This window comes from Calypte anna, chromosome 5 (genome assembly GCF_003957555.1).
Source record: "Calypte anna isolate BGI_N300 chromosome 5, bCalAnn1_v1.p, whole genome shotgun sequence".
NCBI classification, from domain to species: domain Eukaryota; kingdom Metazoa; phylum Chordata; class Aves; order Apodiformes; family Trochilidae; genus Calypte; species Calypte anna.
This window is the reverse complement of record NC_044250.1, coordinates 4,365,160-4,393,051: the sequence shown is the minus strand read 5'-3', so window position 1 is coordinate 4,393,051 and position 27,892 is coordinate 4,365,160. Positions and strand designations below refer to the sequence as shown.

The window sequence follows — 27,892 nt, the reverse complement described above, 5'->3', positions numbered from 1 at the left end:
CTTTGGAATTTTTAAAAGACTATATATTTTTCTAGGTTATATTGGTTTTTTTTTTTCTTTCTCTAAAGACACAAGTACAAAGTTGGAATATACTGCAAAGAAAACAATAAAAAGCTTGGGTTTTGATAAAGGGATTTGACAGTCTGCATGAAAAGTCAGACCTAACATTATTTATTGGTTTTTTTATTGGTTCATAAATACAGGGAAGAGCAGGACAATACCTATCATTTCATAAGATTCTGTAAAGAATAGAAATAAGAATTTGTGCCCAAACATTCAGTATAAAACTCCTAGATAATTCCTTTATTCATCACAGAGTAGCCTGCAGCATGTAATCATGATAAACATACAGTATGCCCTATTTGTTCTTTAGGCTTGATACCATTACCACTAAAGGAACTGGATCAATCCTCTGTAAATGCCTAGGACTCAACCTTTCTTCTTTAAGAAAGCTCTTGTCTTAGACTTAACACACAATCCCTACATTGCACTGAGTAAACGTGTGTATTTAACACAATCTCTTTCAATACAGTGTAACAAATATATAAGTGCATTTTTCATGATCAAGTAATTTTGGCTTTCTAAAAAGAGCATTTGATGTGCCAACTTGGTTGCTTAGTTGTGCTTTAATCCTTAGTTATGAGTTTTAGCTCTTGTATACTGTAAGTATCTAATTGCCTCTATAATTTTGACCAGTAAACCCTTAAAACTCTAATGTTTATAGAACAAATATAACCTAATGAAAGTGATGACATGTCACAACTCATACAGATTGCACTTTAATGGATTTTTTTTTTTACAGTAAGACCTTCCTCTTTGATATGTGTTTACATGTTTATACCACATTTTATTTCTGTGTGCAAACAATCACAATGTATTTAATCACAAACACTACAAAATATACCCAATATTTAGGTCTGTTATGAGTAATCTCCTTCCTTGTAGTTGTATGAGTCTTGTACTTCCTCTTGTACAAATTCCTCTTTTTTCTCCCAACCATTAGGCCAACCACCATTGACCTGGGTTGTAGCACCGTAAGACTTGGTGGTACCATAATTTACATAATTCTGAGTAATGTCCCCTGTCTCTTCAGCAAGTTCATCTTCATGAATAAAGCCACATTTCTCTTCACTTGTCTGTTCAGGGTCTGCCCAGGGTTGTTTCTCTCCTGAAGCAAATATTCCATAGAAGACAACCCCTCCATAGTGCACTAAAGCAGCAATGAGGAACACGTACTGCCACTCCTCACGTGTCTGTAAGGGAGAAATTTGCTAAATCAGACTGCTCTATGGATTTCTCTACAAGATTTAAATTAGGGATTGAGGCTGTAATAACCAGCACAGCTATAACCTTTAAGTGTCCAGTTTCCAATTATTTATAGCCATCTTTCTTTGAAAAAAAAAAATCACTATTCTTTAGCCTGCAAAAGCATTGACCTGCTGAGCATATAGTGGAGCAAGATTCTGATTTGTAAGCTCCTGGATGCTGTTTCCTGGAGGTCCCAGACTCTAATACAGATATTCTGGCAAGTTACACAACAGAAAGGACTTCTTCAAAGCAGGGATATAAAACTGAAAGAATTTCAAACTGTGCTGCCATTTACCTTGTTCTTTGTCATTGCTCCAACAATTATAGGGCAAACCATTCCAGACAAGGTCCCGACTCCATTAGAAATCCCCATTAAGATGCTAGCATACCTTGGGGCAATGTCTAAATGGTTGACATTGAATCCTGCAATACAAAAGGCAGCAAACATTCATACCAAAAGCAGGACATTACTTCAGTTCTGAAAAGCAGTGCTTATCACTTGATGATTTTACTAGGACATATTTGGGCTGTTTAATTGCATTTCTTTTCCTCTAAAAGGCTTCTAATGGTTAAAGATCCTAGAGAGACACTCTGGGTTTTCATTTTCTTTTCAAATTGTATTATCAAGAGATACCAATGTCTTTTCTTCCCAAAGCTGCAGTTTAAAAACAAAAAAAAAGAAAAATCCCAGTAGTGTCTGTGTGAAGTAGAGAACCCAGAAGATTTTTAGGCAAGGAGAAAGTTCCTATTTTTAGTGTCATTCATGATCATTTCATGCTGTAAATAAAATGCCATTTCTTCTTACAGCTTGTACTTTCCCTTCTTATTTGCCATATTTTTGTCATGCAAACCAGAAGTAGAGAGTTCCCATCTGCTCTTAAATGGTGAAATGGTGACTAAAAAGACAGTATAAATTTTTAATGACTTTTACAAATATTTCCTTGTTCTCTTGCATTTGCAGCAGCTTAATTGTGTTCAAATTTATGCAGTAACTATTGAAATAATCTTAGAAAAAAATACATCCTTCTCTGAAGTCACAGAACTAATTGTCCTCAAAATAAGCTCATAAGTGAAAACAAAAAACAAGTCTTTGGGTACAGAAAGATAATAAAAGGGAAATGGAAGTCAATAGGATGTGGATAACTGCTAGAGGTAATGCAATACACTTCTGAAGTTGTGCAAAAAAAAAGGCACCTGATACCTTGCAGAATACATTGGATTAAGAACAAATTTGATTAAGAGAGTTTAGATGTTTGGCACAAAAGAAAAGAGAGTGTTTTAGACATAAGGAATCAGCATGGGGGAGGACAGTAAGATCCCAGTGGGAAAAGAGGGGAAGGTGACTCATAATTTGGGAAAGGCAAAGGGGTGACACATCAGCAGGAAAGGGGAAGAGCTAGATTTCAAATCAGAAAAATATTACTAAGATTTAGGCCCCAAAGTAATAAATAATGGTATATTAACAAAGCATTAATTAGTATAAAGTGAAAAAAAATAGTAAAACTCTACATTTAAATAAAGGTGTTTACATTTATCTATCATAGTATCATAGCAGTCCATTTGTGCTATATGCTTAATTTCAAGAAAATGCTGTGAGAAAACTGGAAAGAAAGTTTAATGTGATGCAGTGAATATGGAAAATACTGAAATATCTGAGCAAAGATAACCTTATCCAAAAAACATGGCACTGGTTTTACTTTCCTTTGTGTAAGGATCATAAATATATCCTTTGGAATTCTGGGGTTTGTTTAAATTGCTGTCAATGAATAGAAGCCAAACAAGCTGCTCTCTCTTGTAGACAGATAAAATAATTTGCTAGGAACAGTATCACAATCTTACCAGATATGGCAAATCCACTAAAGCCTACGGCAAGGACTAAGAATGAAATAGCCACTCCTTTACTGTGAGAATATCCCACCACGAGAAGAAGAGTTGCTTCCATACCAAAACCTGGGGAAATAATTAGAGATTGGGCATCAGATTTAAAGCCTTCTCAAACCTTGCCAGCCTTAGAGTGCAGTAATACTTCATGGAAGACAGAGGCAAAACACTTCCTCAGATTGCAATATGGTCAGGTATTTCTTTCATCCTTAAAATAAACATATTCTTGCTTATCCTTATGTGTATATGCTAATTTATTTTTTCTTCCTGATAATTTTAAGATGAAAAGAAATACTTGTAATTTGTTTGTTTCCAGCCAGCCCTAATGGGCAATATACACATAACCTGCTTATCAATTTTACATCCCTTGTCACAGCCAGGATTCAGCCCATGTGACTTTAACCTCTCAGAAATCAGATCTGTAATAACACAAAGTGTGGGCTTGCTTAGTATGAAGGGTGTTTAGATGAGGAGCTAAGGTTCAGTAAATAGTTAAAGGTGAATTTTGGAATAGGAACGACTGTGTTTATTTTTATTTAATAACCACAATATACAAAAAATGCACAGAATATTGCTGCATAAATACTTAAAACCATGCAGTTTGTTCACTGCATGCAGCATACCATATGGTCACTGAATCTGAACAAGAAGCTTTCTTATAAAACAGGAAGACTTACCCCCACAGTTCATTATTTTTCTCACATTAGTAGTTGAAAGAATCTGCCTGGTTCTTAAAAAGTCTGCAATTTGTCCCCCAATAGGAACAATAATTGTCATCACTAAATGTGGAACAGCAGATAAGATACCCACCTGAAATAATAATTAGCATTAGCAGAGTACAAACCAAAAGAAAATATTGATTCTTCATTTTCTGGAGCATTCAGCAACTAATTCATTGATTCACTTAAAATTCAGGCTATGTGTTAAACCAAAACATCTTAACTTGGTTTATTAAGTGAACAAAACTGGTGATCCTAGATTGCCAATTTAGGAAGAGTGGACAGGTTGTTTTTAACAACCTGATGCCATGACACTTTTTACTTATAGATTGTTTTCAGAGTCTTTATATTTAAACTAATGGGTTGGCTTGTTTGTTTGTTTCCTGATTTACAGATCCCCTGGTCTTTTTTTTTTTTTTTTTTTTCCCAGAAAATTTATGACCAAGTGTTTTGAACTGAATTGCTCCATTTCTGGTGATGATGTTTTGCATAGCACTGCCCAGCAAACCTGATGTGCCTATGAAGATTCCCTTGTGGATCACCCTCACACAGGCCATTTGCCTGTAATTTCTGACCATCCCTCAAGCTTCAAATCTCAGGTGGCTGAAAGATATGTTTGAGAAACCCTGTACATAGTGAAAGACAACATAGTAACTATTCAAAATTATCTACATTAAGGCATAGTAGTAATTTTATGCTGACTACTCCAAGACATCATATATTTGAAGCCTCTTCCTTCAAAGCAGGATAAGGTACCTGTGAGTGTGGCACAGACACAGATACCCTCCTGCTATCTGCTGCCTACAGAACTGGCTTGCAGATAGTTCATGTTAATATCCATGGATCCCTCGTAGGGAATTCTGATTATTGTGCACAGCTGAACATGTGTTTACACCCCTGGTTTTTTTGTGTGTAATTCCAGTCTGAACAGTGTAATCAGCTGTCCTGGAATCTGACTTTAGTCCAGCATGCAGTGCAGGCAGACTCCATCAGAACAAAAAAACCCAAGTTTTCTCTACTCCTAAATTGTGGAATTGTGTATTTCACTGAGTTCCTATACACAGCAAATATGCTGTGACAGCTGCCTTCAGGTTAAGAGGTGTTTGTCCCTGTAAGCCAGATATTAACTATCAGGTAACCATGCTATTGCAGTTGCTGCTTTGAGGTGTTCCTGACTACATGACCACTCACTTATGAGCAGAAATTTTCATTAACCTTTCATTGTTTACAGAGCTCTGCATTTCTTTGAGTACACTCTAAGAAAAATCTTCTAGAACAAAATGATCTGGTTAATTCTGTGGGATTTGACAATTCCTATTGCATGCATAACAGATGGTGTCTCAAGCAAAGCAAAAATTCTTAATATAAATACAGATAAAGATGGAAGCTCATTTTTCAATGCAGGATGGCACTGAAGAAATTTAACAATACTCCATAATCCAACAATACTTGGGAAGCTACTCATCTGGCTGGCATTTACAGCACAATTTAAGGTGACAATATTTCGTGAGACATTATCAAAAGATTACAGATCTCTGAAAAGAGCACACCCCCTGTCACTATGATAAAAAGGAAATCAAAGTTAGTAGGAAGCGTACTGTACACTCTGAAGGTTTGTTTGCATGTATCCATATTTACATTGCAGGGCTCAGACTAAATTCAGATGAATTATGTGGAACCTGAGACCATCCCTAGTTCTCATACATTGCCACAGTCTCTTTTGCACTCTAAGTGAAAAAGAGGGAGCAGTTCTCACCTCAATGAAGGAGGATATAGAATCATAGAATCATAGAATTGGCTGGGTTGGAAGGGACCTCAGAGATCATCGAGTCCAACCCTTGAACCACCGTTGCGGTTGCTAGATCATGGCACTGAGTGCCACATCCAGTCTTTTTTTAAATATCTCCAGGGACAGAGAATCCACTACTTCCCTGGGCAGCCCATTCCAATGACGGATCACTCTTTCCGTAAAGAAATTCTTTCTAATATCTAACCTAAACTTCCCCTGGCACAACTTAAGTCCATGCCCTCTTGTCTTGTTGAAAGTCGTTTGGTAAAAGAGCCCAACCCCCACCTGGCTACACCCTCCTTTCAGGGAGTTGTAGAGAGCGATGAGGTCTCCCCTGAGCCGCCTCTTCACATTTCTTATAGAAATGTGATAAATTGCATTATCCTCCCAAAGACTTGGTTCTGCTTTGTAAGATGCACCTGGAAAAATGGACCCACTTGTCAGTGCTTTACATCTTTGGTGATATCCTGCATCCCCTGGGGTGTCAGGGACAGGAGGGAACTGGTCTCTTCATACCTTTCTAACACTGTGCACTCTCTGGTTTCAGGCACTTTACTGAAGGTCTGTTTGTAATGTTGTCCCAAGTAGATCATTAAATCTCATCCTATCTTAACCTTCCTTTATTCTATACGTTTATATTGTTACTCTTCTTACATGTGCCTGTCAAGGGAATCATAGCTGGGACAAAATTTAATACCTGGAAACAATGACAAAGAGATGGAACAGTTTTCTTTCCTCCCCCTAAAAAAATAACACATAGGCAGCTCTGTTATTAACTAAGATAAAAGCTTTACATTGCTTTTACATACCTTGCTTATTTCAAATCCAAACACTTCCTCAAAGTAAGCAGGCTGACTAATAAGCAGCAAGTAAAATGTCCAGCTTCTACAGAAGTTTGCAACAATTATTGCATAGACTGGCATAGATGTAAAAAATTTTCTCCATGGAGTTTTATATTTCTGAAATATAGAACAGGGAATCCAGTCACTATTTTAGTCATTACCAACTATCTTCACTTTTCCAATCTCTTTATATACATCTCAATAAGCTTTTACGTGCCTAGTTTTTTGTATCTGAATTCCAATTTAATGATCATAAATTAAAATTCATCCAAGTTTGGACGAACATGATTAAATTTGAAAACATAAAATAAATATTAAATGTACAAAGGGAGAAGCTCCATGGTACTTCATTGTATCACAGCACTGCTGTACAAGTGCTGTTGTGTCAGTCATGTAAACATGAGCACTAAATTCCAAATAATCTGGCTTTAAAGACAATGTTGCAGTTTCTAAGGCAACAGTCAGATTTTAGACTGTAAGAGCACTGTTTAACCCAGATTTCTTTTAAGCATTATTTTTGCATTTCATTATCAATCCCAGCATTCTGAAGGGGATTCTGAATTCTCTTCTCAAGCCTCAGCTGAAACTGCTGGGTCAGTAAAGTTTTTGTTTGGTTTATTGTATTTTTAAAATGAATTGCATAATAAAAATAAATAAATAAAAAAGACAGATGGACAGAACTACAATCCTGCTGAGTCCCAGCACCTCTCCATGAGCCCAGGGTTCTGTCCATCTGGGTTGATCCAAATACAGGATCCAGACCCTGATGAGTGTTTGAAAATCACTTCAACAAAGTCTCAGATTGAACTCAGGTTGATTTGAATTCTGGCTCCTCTCCAAAGAAATCTCTCCCCAGACAAATACATGCAGTACTTTGTATACAGGTTAAATTACACATCAGTGAGAACCAGGGATTAAGTGTGATTTAATGGGAAGCCAAGCAGAAAAGAACCTGTATTCTCTTCCTGCAGAGCAGTATCAAAAATCCATCAGCAGATTTCAGATTCCCCCACTCCCAAACAAGTTAAATTGTTTGAAATGTGGGTTTCTGTCTTAAAAACAGGGTGTTTGATTTTATTATTGTTATTTCTGCCTGTGGTTGGTTTTTTTTCTATTTACTGTCTCATAGGAAAGTGTATGAATAACATTCTTACTTCCATTGCACCTAGGAGGTTGGCACTCTCTCCAATGCTTTCTTCTATGTATCTCCTTTCTTCATCTGTGATTGTAGGATGCTTTGCAGGACTCTCATATGAAACCAAAAGCCAAAACATGTACCAGACTATACCAAAACTCCCTTTGGAATGGAGAGGAAGAATTTAAGATGTGCACAGTAAAGAAACAAGCAAGGATAAAAAATCTGTGAATAAGTATAACAAATTTAAATGGCATTTGTTGTTACTGCTTCTCTATTGAGTCACTCTAACAGCAAATCTGGTTCTACAGAAAATATTTGTGCAAAATGTATTTAGAGTTGAAGCACAGTGAAGCTGCCTTTGTTTGATTTGCAGAATGATTTCACTGGAAGTGAATATTCACTGATACTTTAACATTCATTGTACAAATTGAACATCTTCCATTTCATTTCACCAGGCTATAAAAGAAGTTCCCTTCTGTTCCCTTCTGCTTTAAGCCACTGTGGTTTGATTATTACATTTAATTTTTATGTGCAAATACAAGATTTTGGCATGGTTTTCAACACAGCAGTGCACTTCCTGAGTAGTTTGTTAAATTTCTGTAAGTTTTCTCCCTAATTCACATCAATTTTATGCTGCAGAATTACATCTTGGGACATTTTCCTATCAGTGTGAGCTAAGGCAGCACAACTACTATGTATTAAATTCTGTAGGTCTTCAGCTAAAAATCAGGACATCTTAGGGCAGAAACTCTAAACTTACATTCTGTTGTATGAACAAAAGGGTGATACTACAGGAGCTGAGATTCTATAGATGCACATAGCACTTTCCACTACTTGTACTACAAGTGATGAAGGTTTCACCATGAACTAGTTTCTCTTCTTATTTAATAATGCTGCTTTCCTACTCTTTCCATTAGATTCTGGTTTTTCATTGCCCTTTTCTCTAGACTGTATTTTTAGCCTTACAGACCTACTCTTTTTTTTTTTCTTTTTTTTTTTTTTTCTTTTTGGCCTCTTATCAGTAGCTTTTCCATTTTTAGAAAGGTTCCACTAAGGTCATACAACATTGGAGTGAGATGAGCAAAAATCCATACCATACACATAGAACACAGAAGACCACCCAGTATATTGCACTAGAATCCCAGCTAAAGGCATTGCAATAACAGCTCCTGCATAGGAACCTATAAAACAAGACGTGGGGATGAAGAGGGAGAAAAAGTCAGTCTTAAAATGCTTTTATTTGACAAATGAAAGAAAGATAGAACTAGAAAGTTACTTACCACAAAAGGAAGTGGTTGCTAACCTACTTCTTTCTAATGGGGGGGCCCACTTGCTCCAAATACCATGGCAGGCAGGGTAGGTGACACCCTGGGGAATGGGTGTGCCACAAGTTAGCTAATGCTGATCAGTCACTCACTTCATTGTCTTTGCATGATGTTTTTTGGGTTTTTTTAAACTATTACAAACCAGAAGTTGAGAATTCTTTGAGTTTCTATAGTCGAGACTGAGCCCAGCTGTAGAAAAACTTCAGTTTCTATTAAAGTTTAAATGGGTTTTGTGTATCACTCCAAATCATTAAAGAAGCCTTATAAAACAGACATAAGCCATATTTATTTACTTTACTCTCCTTCCCCTTTCCAGGAAAAAAAATTGAAAAGAATTGAAAAGATTGAATCTTAATGCACAAGTGCCAGAGTCAAAAGAAGGATGGAAACAAAGACTCTCTGGAGTCTTTCTAATGCTGGGCTCATTTCTCCAACCCTGTTTCGGTGGCCTTCTAATACCTTTTGATTTAAAGTATCATTTAGGAAACAGAATTACTTTTCCATTGCTCTAAAACTACACAAGATCAAGAAGAACTTAAAAATTGTAATGTTAATAGAGGTTTTTCATTACCATTCTCTTTAATGAACTTTCTCGAGCACTTAAGGCAAATAATTGGCTGATATTTAGTTGATTTGACATTAAAGCAGTTATTTTTAGGTCTCGCTTCAAAACCAGCCTTTAATGTTATGACAGGAAAAGTATGAAGAAGTCATGGCATCTTGCAGTGTTGAAAATTTAAAATTAAATATACATTAATTTTTCATAAAATTTATTCTGATGCATGCATAGTTATATAAAGTCACTTTTCTCTTAATTTGTTCCTTATTTCCCTTGGCAAGAAATAGAAAAAAATGAATAACAAATAATTCCAACCCCCTGCCATGGCCAGGGCCACAATCCTCTAAGACCAGGTTGCTCCAAGTCCCATCCAACCTGGCCTTCAACACTTCCAGGGAGGGGGCATCTACAACCTGTGCCAGTGTCTCACCACCTTCATAGTGATAAGATATAGATCTGTATTTATATTTACATACTTAAGAACTTGATTGACAGATACTTAACTTTTAGGCACATTCAGCACCTTATTTGAAGTCTTTTTATACAGTAAAATGCATGACTTTAAATCATTTTATGCAACAGTGATAACAGGCTTAAAAACCTGTCTTTCAGTAAAGAAATAAATGAATAAAATTAGAAGGCAGGCTCAGTTTTTTTCTCTCATAAATCATGGCAAATTCCTCATTCATGCCAACAAGAGCATGCTCAGGGTTTATGATAGAAGCATAATTCTCTTTTATAGATTTAATCTCTGACTGGCAACAAATAATTGTTGAGAATAGCACTAATATATACCCTCCCCAATACAGGATTTCAGTGAAACTTCAGTGTTAAATACAGATCTCACTGGCTTCTCAGCAGGTGAAAACTTTGCTGTGTAATTTTACAGCAGAAGGAAAATCAAATAGCTGTAATTCATACATTGAAACCCATTCCACCAAAAAACATGAGTAAACTGAAAGCCATTTTTATATTTCCCTGAAAAGTTACAATTGCTAATTAAAAGCTGTCAAACAACTGTGACATTTACTGGTTATTTTATAATTTTTCCATACCTCTACAAGGCCCTGCAAGATCCTAACAAAGATGACACATCCATAGTGCACCCTGGCTGCAGATGGTATTAACATGTTGAGGGAAGATGTCAGCAGAATTGCAGCACCAAATACTCTGCAAAGGTGGAGGAAAAAAAAAAAAAAAAAAAAAAAAGAAACAAAAGACAACAACTTCAGTTTTGTTTCAATTTTGACTTATTTTTATTCCACATGAGCTCACATATCAACACAGAGTTATTTAAATAGGTTGTTTATGTAGGGATTATACCAACTGCTGGACTGGATTAATGTCTGCTTCCATTCAGTGTAAAAACCCATCTGATAAGACCCAGACCTACCGAGGAAATGTACATCTCCTTAGCATCATTTCCTAAGGAAATTCATCTTATGCAGTCTCAGGTATAGATCTTACTTTCCCTATATAACCCTACTCTTTCCTTTAGTTAATTTTCACATCCAATTTCAGCCAAAGTTGATCAAATTTGCCATCCACTTGAGAACCTGGGTCTCCAAATGCTTTGCCAAAAACAGGCTGCCAGGTAAAAGAGATTCTTGCTAGTGCTTTAATGGTATGAAAGTAGCACCAGGCATTCACAACTTCTAAATCAGAAGAGAATCCACTTTTAAAAATGGCAAAGACACAGGGAGAATTTCACAGGGAGATTTTCTTAGACAAAGACTTAATCAGAAAACAGACATCCATAGAAAACAGAGAATCCCTTCTCCTGTTTTTTCCTGTTGAATATTGCTCATCTTGAATCCCAAAAGCATCCAAGGAATTCCATCAAATAAGGCACATGACGAGGTCCAAATATGACCAAATATGAATTGATGATTCATTTTCATCACTCCACTGGGCTGACTGAATTAATTTCATACTTGCCCCTAGTAGGAGGAAGCATTTTCTCTAGCATTATTATAGATATTTTTTCCATGTTTGCTCATTCCTTTGCAGTGGAAATAATCCCTTTTTTTTCCATTTCATTCCAGTAGATCTATGCACAGGAATGAAGTCAGTAACAATGACTGGCCACTTTTTTTTTTCTTATACAAAACTCTGTAATGCTGAGATAAATCCTGGAGATGTCTTAACAGAAAACATCACGGTATCTGATGTGGAACTGATTTGACAGAAACCTTTAACCTCAGCCTGTGTTCTTCAGAAATTGGTACAGTGCCATAAGTTAGTGAGAAACAGACTGTGAGCTAAAGCAGCAGGAAGCAGTGCTAAGTTTCAAGATGAAAATTCTTCCCCAAGACATCTATGTTTCACATTCTCTATTTAGAATTACAGCCAGATACCAATCTTTAAATAGCAAACTGAGTGTACTCCACTTTTGTTTGACAAATACTAAAGGGCAGAAGAAAAAAAAGCTTCTTGGTACCTTAAGGGAGCTTTGTTAAATAGCTCTAAATCTGGTCTTTTCATTGTGTTCCCTGTGATCTCCATCTCATGTTAAACAGGTTCTAGCTGACTCTGCAGCACATTTCTGGCTTTTTTTGGCAGCTTGTTCAACATATTTACTGGGACTGACTGGTGCACTGCCTAGGAGTGTTCATTCCAACCCAGACCCTACTGCATTTTTTATACACATCTATTTGTCCTCTTGATATTCCAATATCACCTTGAACCACCAGGGTTCTGTGGGATACTCAATATAAAGCTGTGTGTCCTGGTGTGAATTTCTCCAGTCACATTTCTGCACTGGATGCATTCTCAGGCCTGGCATTAGGAGGGAATTGAAATGCCCTGACATGCTTTTAGCTGTCCCTGGGGGGGCTTGGGGGAAAATTCCTTCTTGATCTGAAGTCAGAACTATGTAGCTATGTAGAGAAGAAAATAAGCACATACAGGAGAAAAAATAATAAATAGAGTAGTAGTATGTCCAAGAGAGAAAAAGAAGGTAAACCTTGGTCCTCATAAGTGATCAGAAACAGCACTGAAATACAAGATAAGGTTTTGCTTATCTGATTCTTTTTCTAGACTGAGTAGCCTGTCCCAAAAGGCAGACTCTAACATTGATCCTCAGTGTTTCACTGACACTGGCATAACATGAAGGTCATGAGCTGTGATTTGGTCCTCCCATAATACAAGTAGTAATAATAGCAAAATCATATTTGACTAACAGACATTTGGGATGGGAGCTGAGGAAGGAAATTACTCTGGCAGTTCAGGAAAAATCCTTAGAATGGAATGAGGTTGCAGAGGGAATTAATCTTCCTGGATTTCAAGCAAATTTGGCTCGTTTTTACCTTTGGGGAAAAAACTAAAAGGAAAGGAATGTATATTTTCTTCTCTGCATTTCTAATCTCTGCATCTGTACAGCCCCACATTTCACCTTTTCCAGGCAATTTGTATGACATGTGTGGTTTGCATGGAAGTGGTTGGAGATATGGTTACTCAGCTGGAAGAAGTGCAAGCTCAAAAAAATGAGCTGGGAACAGTGTGAGCTGAGATGCATCTGCCAAATGCTCAGTGCCAGATGGGTGACACACTGGGTGACACATATGATATGGAAAAGTAAGGGATCCTGGTTGGAAGCATCCTTTTACCCCCATGACTGGGAGAGGAAATTGCTGCAACAAGAGAACACTAAACTAACACTAAAATTCATTTCAGATATAGGGATAGGGAGGAGGATAGGGAGGAGACAGTTCCTCAGTTGGCTGAATCTTTTGGATTTCTATTTCTGTTGGGGTTTAATACAATTTACATAGTTCACAATTATCTATGGCTCTTTATTCTCTCCAGCTTTTTGAAAACAAAACTTTTATGGAAATAAATATGTCTGTTCTAAAACATAGGAAGCACCTTATCAAAAGTTTCTCCTTTAAAAAAAAAAAAAAAAAAAGAGTAAGTCTTTGTGCTCAAAATGGCACTTTTTAATATTTATTTAAAGGATAAAATATTGCAGGCTTAAAGCTGTATCAATGAAATATAAATGCCATTTCATTAACATCCAAACCAAAGCACAGTAACTGTTGGTCACTCATGACAAAACAGGATTGCAGGTATTTTTATGGCTTTACATTGACAACTCTGAAGGCAAAGGTGCCTTCACATCACTCTTCATGATAACCTGAAGTATTCAGTAGCTTAAATAGAGAATTCTTTCTGGGCTCTAACTAAAAATTTTTCACCTCCAAAAAAACCACTTATCATAATTTCATAGAAGACCTTTCTACAGAATAGGAAAGTTTGATTATTTTATTAGTTTTTCTGGGAAATCATGGGGTGTCTGTGTGTGAAAGCAATAAATGCCATCAAAATATTATAAGATGGTCTACAGTAACCTATGGAACCTATGGAAAATGCAGCCCAGGTTCATTTCTAGGGCATTCAACCTCTGCCCTTGACAACTCTCTTGTAATATTTATCACATTATAGAAATATTTTCATTAGCTGTAGTATTTATACTGAATGAAGACTGTAAAAAAAGATTAAACAGTTTTGCTGGTCTTAGATGAGACTCCTCTGTTACATAAGGGTGGAAACTAAATAGGAATGAAAACATGAGTTTTCCTTGCAAAGTGTTCCCAACCAGGTCTAAAGATAAGATTGAAATTATGTCATTTAAAAAAAAATGATATTTTTTTTAATTCAAGTTAGCGAGCTGGTTATTACCAGTCCTTTTCCTTACAGAAAGCGCATATATATGTTGAGCAAAGACTTTATTTTATCAAATATATCTAAAATATATCTAAAACTGGGTCATGGCTACCCTTTGATGTCATTTTTTGAATTGTTCTTGTTTGGTAAAGACCCAGTTCAGCAGCAGCTCTGGGCAGATGAACATGTATCACATAAAGGGACTTTTTAGGCTGTTCTGGCAGCTCTAGATTTCTAAAATTCATTATCTTTTATTCTCACTCTGCCTATTATCATTCAATCTTGACACACCTCCTCTTGCAAAAGGCTAACAACACAACATAGGACTGATTAAATTTTTTTATGCAATCCAAAGAATTTATTGTCTGAGAGGAACTGCCAGGTTGAATGTTGGATTGAATGCTTAAAGTTTTCATTTAAATATAATGTCTAGACATAAAAAGGACAGGAGGTAGCTGGGATCCCTGAATACCTGCAGCAGTTTTTCAAAATCCTTCCTTCTGCAAATGTTTCTAGCAATGACAACTTGTGATCATCCTTTTAAATTTATTTTTATTCTGAGTTATGCAGTGACTGGAATATGTAGAAAAATTAGGTGTTTGGCTTCCAGTTAACACTTCCCTCCTTACAAATTCAATCTCTACCCATATCAGGTGTGATGAGGGGTTTTGAAGACCTGGATACAAACCATCAATATTCACTGTGCTTTGATCTGCCAGCTTTGAAGATAAATCCCAAAATATTCCCAAGTCCTTTAGCAAAATAAGTCATACAAAAGCTGGATCAAGCACCAGAGTGGAATGACACGTGGAGACTAAGTCAATATGTACCAGTAACATAAAGTTCCTTTAGCCTTCTGCCTACTCCAAATCCCATTAACTCCACTGCCTCCGACAGGTCAAACCAAGATCCTAAATAGTTTTCAGGCTGCTCCTTCCATTGCCTGTTCCAGACCTATTTTGGGTATGTCAGTGTGTATTTTGTGAAGAACTTGGGCACTTCTGGATGACAGCATCATTACCATTGATGCTGAATGTAAAAGAGTTCTGGGTCAGTACGTTCTGGTTGTTGCTTTTCCCAGCAAGTGCATTACCTCACCCTCTCATAAGCAGAGCAAATTCTATCACAGAGCTCACTGCCATTTGCCCCACTTATTTTGGAGGCCTTTGTATCTTTCTACTCCCTACATCCAGTAGGTATTTTATTTTAGCTGGTTTAATCTCTGTAGTTTACCCCAGCAGCAATCCTATTTCTTTTGCCCTGCTAAGCAATCCAGGCCCCCCTCACTTCATTTCCTTTATTCTTCATTCATTTGATCACCCTACCAACCATCTTTTCTTTTTGAATTCAGCTGGGGCATCTCTCAAGCCTGTGGTTTCATTTTACAACTCATTATATCCATCCATGTCTAGATAAAACTCTGACTCATTCTTTTTAGCTCATTAGCTTTGGGTTGGCTTGCTCTTTAACTATGTAATCCACCAGATCATGTTTCAAACCAAGACCATCTCTTTCAAACTGCCTTGCTGAGTTCCAGGGTTTAGGCTGTGATTTAACTGTCTCTGTTGATTTAGAGATATATAATACAGTTATTAAAGAAATCATCTGTGTTTTTTACTTGCAAATGTTTTGTGGAGCTCACTGGGAAGATAACTGCTATGTGTTGGACTCAAAAACTACATCTGTACTGCTTTGCAAAGTGTTTTCTGATATATGGGCCATGTGTTACAGCTGATTGGACCTGGACTTTTTAGAGTAAATGCAGATTCCTTTCCAGCAAAGTAACTGTGACATTACTGTTTTTATGCAATCAACCAAAACAGCATTTTCCTGCATGAAATCCAGTGTATATATTGTGTTAGGTGAAGTCACAAAGCAGGTAGGGGTGATTAAGGACACCTGTTGGAAAGAGTGCCTGGAATGAGCCATGCCAGAACCATATGTGGGGTTTCTTTCAGAAAAGATTATTTTTTTTTCCCCTCTTGAAAGGGAGTCTGATCATGAAACATCATGCATGCAGTAGGAATTCATGAAGGTTCAGCACCTGATAGAGAACTAGGTACAGTTATTTGACAGTATTGATAAATCTGGATGATATAATCCCATTAAATATTAAGCTTTTAACAACTTTGGAAGCATCTGGTCTAATCTTACATAAACCGAGTGGCAAATTTCATACAAATACTGATTTCAAAGGCTTTGGATCAGTGGAGGGTGGAAGGCAAAAATATGCCCACATTTCAGATACAATCCTGCTTTTGTTAGTTATGTCTGAACAAGAAGGATAAAATTCTGAAATTTTTATATCAAGCTCTGACATAACTCATCAAGAATAAATATATTTCCCTGCATTCCTCAGTATCCTGAGGATCACTGCCATTTCATATCCAATTCCATTCCATAGCTCACATTTGTGGACTTCTACTGGTCAGCTGAGAGTACTGCAGATGCCTCTGGATATCACAGAAAACAATATTTTAAGCTGTAATGTACTTGTTTGAGGTTTTCTTGGAAGCTGTACGTTTTACAGCATTACTTGTGGTTTACTTGCTTTCACTTTATGCAAATGTAATCTATGGTTTTACTGACTTCTGAAAAGATTATTTTTTATAGTTAATATATTGTGACAATTGCTTACTTTTTTTTTTTTCAGCTGCTCCCCTGCACATCAGTGGTTACCTCTTGGACTTCAAACAGTGAGTTTACTCATTTACAATATTTATATTACTTGTGCTGGTGTTTATTAAGTGTGCAGCCATTATGTCACCTGCTCATCACCTTTGGAACTCATATAATCCTTAGAATATTTCTCTTCCTCTGGTTATCTTTTCATTTTGTAATCATGCTGATTACCTTTCCTGGGACAACTTCTATTTATCTTTATGTATTCAAAATGGACTTAAGTGAAAATTAGCCCTGTATAGGGAGACACTCTTTCTACAACATACATATCAGGTGTTTATATCATCATTCTGACTTCTCTATAGTGTAGGTTAATTTCCTGATGACTTTGTTGACCCTTCTGCTGTAGACATATTAATGTGAAATGCCCACCCTGACAGTTCCTGGCTTCATAAATGATAGACTGAATGTACTGGGGGTTTTCCTGAATCAGGCCTTCTATGAAATGACAAAGAGCTAACAAAGCTGGGATTATGCCATGAGTATTAGAGTGGCTGATGAACTCAGCTGCCCAACAAAACAGAGAGAATAAATCTACCTTTAACATTAGACAAGAACACTTATTCCCAAGTGCCAATCTTAGGCTGCCCCTGCTTCATGCCAAAGTTGCTTAAAACAAATCTTTAATAATAATCTGTGGCCTGAAGCTCTACTAGAGCAGCTTTATTTGGTGCTCTTTTTTTTTCTTTTTAATATAAAAAGTGATATACCAGGTTATTTTCATTCAGATGTGTACCAGGGAGGAGGGAGATGTGTCTGTGTGCCCTTCATACCAAATCCTATTATAAGCCCTTCCTGAAGCATTAATATGTAAAAGCCGACCTCCCGCCACCTAATCTGGTATAATAAGGCCTTGGATACATTATTAATTTTTGTCACACATCTGAGGCCCCTTCTATCAACCAAACTCCCCATTCAAATCCCTTGTTGCATCATTAAATCGTGAAAACAGCTTCATCATTCATGACAGAAAAATGAAAGGGCCCTGAGCCATATGGCAGAGGGAGCAGTGGTACCAGCCACCCCTGGGTCTTTCTCCAGTCCCCTTCTTGCAGAGCCTGGTGCTTAAAAGTCCCTGCAATGCAGAAGGGTGACAAAATCATCTTGAGGTTTTTGTGTGCAATGTTGGCAGATGAACCCAACACCAGTGCCTGGGAAGGGAGCCCAGTTTAATCTAGAAGATTTTGAACTGAACATGAAGGGTGGAGGGTGGCAAGTACAACTTCAGGAGTTCTTCCTGAAAGTACAAGGTCAGTTTATGTCTTTAGAAGCTGAGAATCTTGTCTAACCAGCTAAAAAACCCCTGATTGTGCTGTGAATTATGCACTGTTTGCAAACTGCAAAAATACATAATATTACCTGACAAAAGTGTGAATAATTTGTGTCTTTAAACCAAGAAAGTATAAAGATGTGAAGTTCTAGGACTTCTTTGGACTTGTACTTATAAATTGATATTTTGCCTTTCGTTTTTTTATACTTGTCATTAAAGCTGAGTTAGGGAGAAATACTCTGATTACACTCACACACTAATGACACAGTTTCAGTGAGTATCTTTGGGACTCTGAGATGAGAGGCAGTGCCATACAGTTGTCTGAGATATCTTTCTGTTTATTCATGCAAATAATCCTATTGGATTTATTACTGGGAAGAAGGATTTAGACCTTAATAACAAGCTGAATGGCACTGTAAAAACAAAGATTAATTTGAAGTGCAAGGTTGATTTATATCTCATCATTTGTGTTAGGATGCAACAATGATGAAGAGTTCGATGTAGGTGAAAAATAATTGCATTAAAAAGAAATTTGGTGTAGTTATGTGGTGAGAATTCTAAATATGAATAGTGCCCCAAGTTTACCACTGTTTAACAAGTAATTTAAATATATATATCAGTATCATCAAATTATAAGGTGAATTTAATTTTTTTAAAGTTCTCATTCTGTTCTGTCATGTGTATTTCTTTGTGTAAGAGAGTTCTAATATTTGAGTAGACACCAATGAGCTAAAATGATCACTCAGCTTTGTTTTCCAAAAGGTCTGATTATTGCAGGTCTATTTTTTAAAACACTATTTGGCACATAGAGTCAAAAGCTGTCATTTCTATTTTAAGCATAGAACTGCAAACTTGGAAAGTAGATCCCTATCCTTTGTAAAGTTTTTTTTTCATGGACTAAGTAGAAATGAGGTGAGGTTGGAGGGCTGTCAGCATTTCATATCCTTTCTGTTCTCATTCCATCATAATCATATAATGACAGCCCTGCTGGTAGGAGCCTCTGGAATGCTGATATTAAAACCTGGAGTTGTAAAGCATTCAAATGTAATTTACATGCTTCTAAATGGCATTAACTGCCATTGTGAGTAATAGCTCAGCTGGTTAATACTGTGCACACATGGGAGTAGGACATCACACTAGAATTTTCATGTTGTCTTGTATTTTTCAAGGAACAATACTTTTAAACAGTGCAAAAGCAGCTCAGTTCTTGCCAACTGAAACCCCTGCTCACACCAATCATATCCCACTGTGACTTACTGAAAAACAGCATTGAATTCCCAACAATCTCAAAAAAGAAGTCCCACGTTTTATTCAGCTTGGGGGGAGGAAGTTTTGCTATTGCTAATTGGAAATTACTACTAAAAGTACAAATATTTATTTATGTTGGAGATTTCAGAGCTCAGGGTTGCTAATTCTTGCCTGGCAGAAACCATATCAAAACCAGGGCAGAATCAAAAAAAAATAATAAGGGTTTTAGGGTTTTAACTCAACTTGGAATTAATGCTTTGTGTGTGGACAGGTTTTCTTAAAACCAGAGGAGGGTCATTTCTTTCATGTGTTATGATTTAGAGAAACCTTGAACTTATCTCAACCCAATTTCTATAACTGGTTGCTAGACTGAATCTTAATGTTAAGCAAACTCAGTGCCATGCACTCAGCAGCTCCCTGTCAATAACAAATTAAGATCACAAAGCACACCCTAAGGTTCCTCCCAACTTCCTTCTTCTTAGCATCTTTAATAATTCATGCTCTCTTTTCTATGTAAACATTAACTCCTCTCCTTCCAGGGAATGAATCCCTTGAAATTTCCCTTTTTCTTGAGCTCAAGACTGAGTTTCTCACAGATCATTTTGAATATTATTTGAATATAATATATATATATTTTTTAATGTAAAACACATCTGATTCCTGTTTTTCTGTATAAATTCAGACATGCTCTGAATGCAAAGGGAACCACAAAAGATATCAGTGAGGTTTGTAAAAAAACAAAACAAACAAACAAGCAAAACAAAGCCAGAAAACAACCCCCCAAAAAAACAAACCCAAGCAAAACAGTTATTTGGATGTCATTAACCACAGTGTGAAGGGAGCAGTTGTGGCTTTGTGTGAGACATGCAAATCAGCAGGGACTTTTGTAGCAGCTCATATTCTACTGGTGCTGTGGGTCTCTTGGCCTGCACACTCACTTGTCTGACTTTTTCTTATGGAGCTTCTTGGAAATGGTATGGACATCAAAGCTTACACCCCATGTTGGCTTCCTCTTCACCCTACACTCATCCTGTTCATTTTCAGTTGAATGTGTAGATAATCACAATCTCTGTGTCATTCAGGAACTTGTATTTTCACCTCCTCAATACTTTGTTATTCCAGCCACCACCTCTAACCACTCAGCACTGCATTCTCTGCCATTTTAATCTACAAACTAAATGTAAATCACAACCACTACCTATATTTTTCTATTTGCAACTACTGTGGTGTATGTCTTAGCTTGTTCCTCAGTTAAATCTATGATTTACATAGTCATTTGCTTTGTGTTGGAGAAGTCTCAGAGGCTTCCATGGTACTAATAACAAACCACTAATCTGTGAAAACTGCTGAGTTAAAACACACCCAGGTTCATAGATGGAAAGACCCTCCATTTACTGCTGGAAATGTGTTTGTCAAGAGGAGGAAAATTTGATTCTCTCACGCCAGGTTGTGTGTTTCTACTACTGAATTTTCTTGGGAATATCCCTGCCATTGCCTGGCAAATCTTTGTAGCTGCACCACGTTAAATCTGGTTAACTTCAATTAATCCTGAGGAGTTACAGACTGGCTAAAGAGCAAAAATTCTCAAAGAAGAATAGAAAAAGAGCCCTTTAATTGGCTGTTAATTGTTATTTGAAATACCCTTTTACATTTCTTAACCATCAGCAGAAAGATTGCACTTATAAACAGGCAGGCAATGGATACCTCAGTTTAATAAATGTTGTATTTTGTTTCATTTGCTTTAAAACGAGGGCTACTACAGTTATCTCAGTTACAGAACGGCTCTCCGTTAGTTAATACTAACTATTTGTAATGTAGGTATCTTTCTTAAAGGTATTTACCTTGGAGAGAGCATTTTTTGCCGTAGCTCCCCTTTCATCTCCCCCTTTCTCAACCAAACACTCGCCAGGCAAAGCTTCCCTGCCTGCCCAGCCCTACCTTTGATGCTGCAGGCTCCTGAGAAGAGTTAAAGGGATACATTGCTGATTTTAGTATCCATTTGCACTTAGCTCAGTATTCTTTTGAAGAGTGGCACTAGGACCTCGGCTACTTCCGCGGGAGATGAGCCCATGGCACTAAGCGTGAATGTGAAAGCCTCATGTGTCTTGAGTACTCGGCGGATCTAATTAACAGGTAGAATCGCACCCTGGGTGCTTGAGAAATCGCCAGACACCATAGAAACGAGTCCTTAAGTCCCTGCACCATCTGCACTTTCTTTTCATCGTTGAAGTCTCATTGAAAAACGTGTTTTTCTATCAATCCAAATTAATCTGTGCTTTAATGGAAAATTCCTGCTGATGCTTTTCCTTTTCATTAAAACAAAAATCGTAAAACTCTTTCGTTCGGCCACGAAAAAAAATAATAAATAAATAAGCTTTGATGAAATAATGAACCTCCGAATTTACCTCTGAAAAGGGGTTGTTTGAATATCATTGCCACAGCCTCCTTAAATGACTCATTAAAGGAAAAAGAAAACAATGCGAGATGTCCCCCGCAAAACCAGCAGGGAGTTGAAAGCCCAGTGATCAATGCACCACCATATCCACCCTCCCACATCTCATGCAAGTGTTTTTTCCACGTTTTATGCTCCTGTCTTTCCACTGGGGCCGGGTTACCACCGCGGGCCCGCCCGTCCTGCCCTGCCCCGGGTACCCGGGGTGGAGGGGGGGGACCGTGGCTTCAGCTCCCCCCAACCATCACCCCCAGTGCCCCTCCACCGCCTTATACAAGACCCTGGGGCTATTTGGGCTGTAGTTACCTGTTAGCTGCCAGCCGGGAGGAGATATACCCGCCGGGAATCTGGGTGATTATGTATCCCCAGAAAAAAGAGCCGTGGATCATGCCGACTGTTTCAGGATCCCAATTAAACTTCGCTTTCTTCCAACGCAAAGGATCGAGCGAGAAGCAGAGAAAGAAAAAGAGGAAAGCTGTAATCGTGCCAGTATAAAGCATTCACCCCCAGTAACTTCATACCGGGCAGTGGAAGGAGGGGGCTGGGGTTCTAATGCCGGCGCGGTGGCACTTGGAGGCCGGAGCCCAGGGACAAGGACACGGAGCCCCGGAGCTTCTCGCTCTCCCTCAGCCCACCACAGCTGCCTGACAGATAAATAAGCAGCAAAACAAAATTCGATAACAGCAATAAAATAGCACTGGCCGTGCCTCTGGGGAGCCCTCTCGGCCGGGCTGGGGGCTGAGGGGTCGGGCAGGGGAAGCTCAGCCCCGGGGAGCTCCAAGGGGTCTTCAGGATCCCCCAGGCTGCTTGTGCAGTGCCTCGGGGCCGGCTCTCCAGGGCTGCTAATCCTGCTCAAAGTGTCTCCAGCCCTCCCTGCCCGCACGGCAGGAGCTCTAAGTGTCTACATTTTACCATTCTACCTATGCAGGGAGTAAACTGTAGGTTTGTTTCCGATTTTGTGTATTTTGCACTCATCTGTATTTACCATTCACTTCTTTCTCACTGCGCTATAACCCGCGTTAAAACGGGCCTAATAATTTAGCGCTTGTTACCAGTGTAAATTCTTTCATCTGGTGTTTTCGAACATTCTTGCACAACCTCCCCGTCCTCCTTACACCGCGATGCATCCGCTGATATTTTATTCGACGCCCTCCTTCCCCGATCCCCTACATTTATTTTACGAGATATCGGTGGGTTTCAAGATTGTGAGCAAAAGGAGAAAAATTCTCCCCGCAAATTAATTCCTCCAAACGGTTTTAGGCTCAGAACAGGAAAAATCTGAATAATCGGTAGATTTTTTTTTTTCTCTTTCAATAACGGGGTTTCCGTGCTACAAAGGGTGGTGGCAGGGCTGGGCAGTGGGAGGGGGCTGCTCGCCCCGAACCAGGGAGCATCACGGGCTGGAACAAGGGGGAAAACGCTGCGAAACCGTCCGAGCCCATCTTGCCTTAGCTGAAGGTGCTTGATACGGGAGCTGTACTGGGAGGACACGGGATTTATGAGGGAAAGGCTCCCACCTCTTTAATAATTTTTCCTCCTCGGTGTATGGTGCTGTTATTGACCATATCCACGATGGCCACTCCCAAATTACAGCGGATCCCGAAGGAAATGCAGAATCCCAGTCCACTCATGATGGCAATGATGTATCTCCGGGGCAGCCCGAAGCAGGTACAGTCGCAGAGCGGGGCTTTCTTCTCGTGCACTTCCATGGGCTTCCCATCTTCTGTCAGCTCGATGGTGTCCCCGGGCTTCTGCCTCTTCTCTAGGACTCTGCCCGACACAAGTAGAGAAAGTCAAGCCCCGGCAGCCTGAGAACGCAGAGCCACTTCGGGTAGCCGAAGGCTTAAGTTCTCACTCCCCCCGCCCCTTTGGCTCGATTTGGAATGATTTGAGGATTCATTCCTTGTTTTCCATTCACCTTCAACTGTTCTTTAGCAATGACCTGTGGGAGTCACGATTAGTCATCCCCAGCTCCCCCCCGCCACCCCGCCGCAGAAGCCCAGGGAGGAGCTCTAGCTGAGAATTGCTCATCTATCATTAAAGACTTCTGCTGAAATATGTAGGATGCATTAAGAAGACATCCTCTGTAACCACTGCAGAGGCGCCATGTTGGGTAGCTCAAGATGCATAGGATGGAAACTGAAACAGTCTTTTGGATAAGGTTTTATTCCCTCCTCGCTGTATTAGATACACCAAGAGGGATGATCTTGGTGCACATCTCGCTTCTGGTATGAGAACAAAAGAAATGTTAATAGAAAGGGAGGTGGGGCGATATTGCTACTTATTTTAGATTTGCAAAATGGCTGTCGCATGCAGTGGAAGAAAACATGACCGTCTGTAGAACTGGCAGCTCCGGAGAAGTCTTTCCACAAGATCGCATCTGCTCAGCTGCACGGTGGGAAAGTGTGATCGCTTAGCACATTTTTAACGTTCCCAGATAGGCTTTAAAGCTCGATCTCGATTGCCCCCACTACCTTGTTTTTACGTGAGAATCCCATCTCCTAGAAAACAGTGTGCAGGAATCTGAAAGGGAATGGTTATTTGCAGCTATGTAGAATTAACAGAAAAATACTGAGACACAAACACACCCCCGTGATGCACGAAAAGTAACTTAGAAGATTTCGGCTTTTTGGTTTGGTTTGGGTTTTTGTTTGGTATGAGTTTTTTTCATGGTGTTTTTTTTGTTTTGGTTTGGTTTGGTTTTGTGTGTGTGTGTGTGTGTGTGTTTGTGTGTTTATTTTGTTTGTTTGGTTGGTTGTTGTTCTTCCCCTGGAAAAGCTTTTAAAACCCCGTGTCGGTAGTAAGGAAGATGGAGTTTATCGAACAAGTGTCCCATGCAGAATCTCTTGATATTTTTAGTCACTGAGATATTTAAAAGACAAAAATCCTGTTTCCATGCTACCTCCGTTGTCTTGAGGAGCGAATATGCGACCATTTCCCGGCACTCTGGACTCTCCTACCTCTGCCTTCATGTCTGCTCTAGGAGTGTTTCTCAAGTCAGATATTCTCCCCGGAGGAGCATCTCTTTGAGGTTAACTCATCCGACTAATGGGGCAACAACAAGATGATTAAGGCTGAAAAGTTTTTCCGTGTTTCGGAAAAAAATGCCCTTATTTTCTCCAGTTCTCTCTTCTCAGATGAAATCCTTCCGATTTTTCATTGCTAGGGAAATTATCTCCACGTTTAAAGACCTCAGCATTGCGAAATATCTTAAAGCTGTAACTAAAATATAGCACCATGTTTCTATATACAAAATTCGTTTGTGGAAATAAAAAAAAAATATGTAGAAGTCTCTTCTCCCTGAATGATCTTATCTTCAGGAAGCCACTGACGTGGAAGGAACGGGAAAGCTATTTTAATACTAAGAATTGAAATTAAATTAATTCAGTCCTTTTCCTTGAAGAAAATCGCGATTTGTTAAGATAGGGGATAGTTCAGACCGGATTTTGCTTGAAAATACAAACACTATTTCTCAATTATTCATTGTCTGACTACATAAGAAGCAGTAGTCGTGATCGTTTTATTTATCTGTTGTAGAGATTTACAGGAAGAAAGAGAGGTTTGGGTTTTTTTCCTTATTTATTTTCCAGCATTTTCTCTGGATTGTTAGTATTTCTTTTTCTTTTTCTCGCAATTGAACATGACTATGACCAAAAACTGTAGGATATTCACTGCGTTGTTGATAGTTTATGGTTTTGCTTTGGGATTTTCAAAGTTGTACTTTTCCTACAAAAATGGAAAGATAATTATGTCTTTATGACTTCACTGATATGTCCCCATCCCTGAAAATGGCAGCAGAAGTTGTGACTCATGCTGTGGAACAGCTTTGTGACTGTGCCCAACACTGCCGCATAGGTATGGAAAATAGACTTTTACGTGACCTACCCTGAGCAGCTAAAACCGCAGTTACCTTTAAACTGTAATTCGGAAAAACACAAAACAAAACCAAAACCAAACAAACAAAAAAAGCCCCCCCAAAAGACCCCAAACAAAACCAACCGCACTGAATCAAAAGAAATTTTAGTGTAGTTGCCAGCAGAAAATCGAAAATACATTGAAATTTCACAAGCGTCCTGGGGGTCACTAAAGTCTCCAGACTGGCCAGAGCACAACGTGTCAACTTTAGTGCCTCCACTTTTTAGGTACGCGAGAATTTGGCTTGTTAATCTGTGTGTACAGGGCTTGAAGAGGGTAGAAATGTTGTGTACACACAGGAACACACTGTTGAGTGATGCTTTTGAGTTTAGCAGTTGCAGTTGTGTGTTACTTATAAGTGGATGCTCCTCAATGCAGGCAGATAAATAATTAAACACATCCCTCTGTACGTTTCAGCTTCAGGAGGAAAAAAAATCATTCGGATATCAATTATTTATATATCACCATATTTATCTTCCTTCCAAATTACACAAGGGACAAGACTAATCAAAACCAGGAAAGATTATTATAGTAGTTGTTATTATTATTATTATTATTAATAATAATTATTGGTAAAGGGAAAGGGGAAAATCCTGTGACTGCATTGCAAAATTAACACAGAACAAAAATGCAGGAAGCTGCTATCTCCTGATTATGATTTCAAGATGGGATCCTGTTGTTGTGGGAGAAAGATGGGGTAATCTTTCGCGACACATTGACTGACACCATCCACGAATCAGATAGAGAAGTTACGGAGGTGCCATATTGAGAAGCTTCAGCACTAGTTTCCAGGATCTAGATTATATCAGCAGTATCTCAGCAGCTCCCAGCCCCTCCACCACCAGCCCCCCCAAAGCATTCGACATCCTTCAGCAGCCTGTGGTTAAGAAAACCTTCATATTATTCCTAGGAAGTAGGGTACTATAAGAGAAGGCAGCCTTACCTGTAGAGTTGACCAAGCGATTTTCCAGCCAAATTCTTCAATCCCTCCTTACCGGGGGTCAAAATCCTTTGTTTTACCGACTCCATTCCTGCAGGGGTGCTCGTTGGATTCTGCTTTGCTCTGGATAGGGCACTGCTACGAGCAACGATGGTTCATAGTGCTTTAATCTCTTAACTTTTCCGCCCCCATTGAATGGCTCTCAGTGCACCTCCGAGTAAAGGCAGAGCGAGCGAAAGCGTGAGCGCCTGTGTGTGTGTGAGAGAGAGGGAGAGACGGCGTGCGGAGCCGGGAGGGGGGGTGGGGGGAAGAGGGCGAGGGCGAGGGAGCGCGCCTGTGTGCGGCAGTGAGCGGGGACTCTGAGAACGCTGCAGGCAGCCCCCGGGTTTCCCGGCAGCGCGGAGTTGCCAGGCACGGTCAGAAAGTCTTTTCGGCCTTGCAGGGTTCAGTGGTGGCGGGAGGAGGAGGCTGTGCCATGCCCGGCTGGGAGGGGACGGAGATCCCCGCTTTGCGGGAGCGTTTCAAAGCGATCTCGGGTTGACGCTGGCGGTGTCCCCGGCTGTAGATCTGGAGGGGGGAGGGGTGCGATTCGCCGCCCTTGGCAGACAATTGCGAAGTAGCCCGCGCCCTGGAGGCTGGCTAAATCCCTGGGAAGGCGAGTAGCCCTGGCTCATCCGTGCTGCCCCACCCTATCTCCTCTCCAGCGCTGCTCTTAGCGCGGCCGCGCAAGTCGCGCCCAAAGGCGGAGGCGAGCGGCAGCCTTAGGGCGCCTCGCCCGTTCAGCACCGCGGACAGCGCCGCTCCCGTTCAGCACCGCGGACAGCACCGCTCCCTTTCCGCCACCCTTCCGCACCGCGCCGCGCAAGCCGGGTCACGAGGGGACCCGTGGTCGCCCCTTTCTTCGGGGCTACTTCGAGGCCGGGCGTAGCACCGCACAGCACCGCACCGCGGGGCTTGCCGCACGTCGGGGAGTATCGCTGATCCGGTTGTATTGCCCGTGGGGAGAAAGGAGGTGGCCTTGGGGCCTCTCTCCTGGGAAAGCAGGGCATTAACTGCAATTAACTGCAAATAACACCGCTCTTGCTGTAAATAGATAACATCTACTCTGAAGGTATATTTATCTCGCTATCCATCTCTATTCCCACAGTTCATTTTATGT

General features: G+C 39.4%; 1 protein-coding gene across 1 annotated transcript; it reads right to left on the bottom strand.

Moving 5' to 3' along the window:
- Window positions 1-895: 895 nt before the first annotated feature.
- SLC17A6 (solute carrier family 17 member 6) lies at window positions 896-26,826 on the bottom strand. Its single transcript, XM_008504788.2, has 12 exons — window positions 26,737-26,826; window positions 23,396-23,648; window positions 22,185-22,303; window positions 10,617-10,731; window positions 8,958-9,045; window positions 8,772-8,858; window positions 7,694-7,836; window positions 6,507-6,656; window positions 3,867-3,999; window positions 3,148-3,258; window positions 1,604-1,731; window positions 896-1,253 (listed from the first exon to the last, which is right to left on the bottom strand). The coding sequence occupies exons 1-12, from the start codon at window positions 26,820-26,822 to the stop codon at window positions 921-923; spliced, it is 1,746 nt and encodes a 581-aa protein (XP_008503010.1). The 5' UTR covers window positions 26,823-26,826; the 3' UTR covers window positions 896-920.
- Window positions 26,827-27,892: the final 1,066 nt, after the last annotated feature.

Bases quoted from the DNA above. Each gene is read 5' to 3' on its own strand.
- SLC17A6 (XM_008504788.2), bottom strand. From the start codon at position 26,822: ATGGAGTCGGTAAAACAAAGGATTTTGACCCCCGGTAAGGAGGGATTG. The intron at 23,649-26,736 runs GTAAGGCTGCCT...TGTGTCGGGCAG, and splicing joins TCGCTTGGTCAACTCTACAG to AGTCCTAGAGAAGAGGCAGA. The intron at 7,837-8,771 runs GTATGGATTTTT...TCCATTCCAAAG, and splicing joins TTCTGTGTTCTATGTGTATG to GGAGTTTTGGTATAGTCTGG.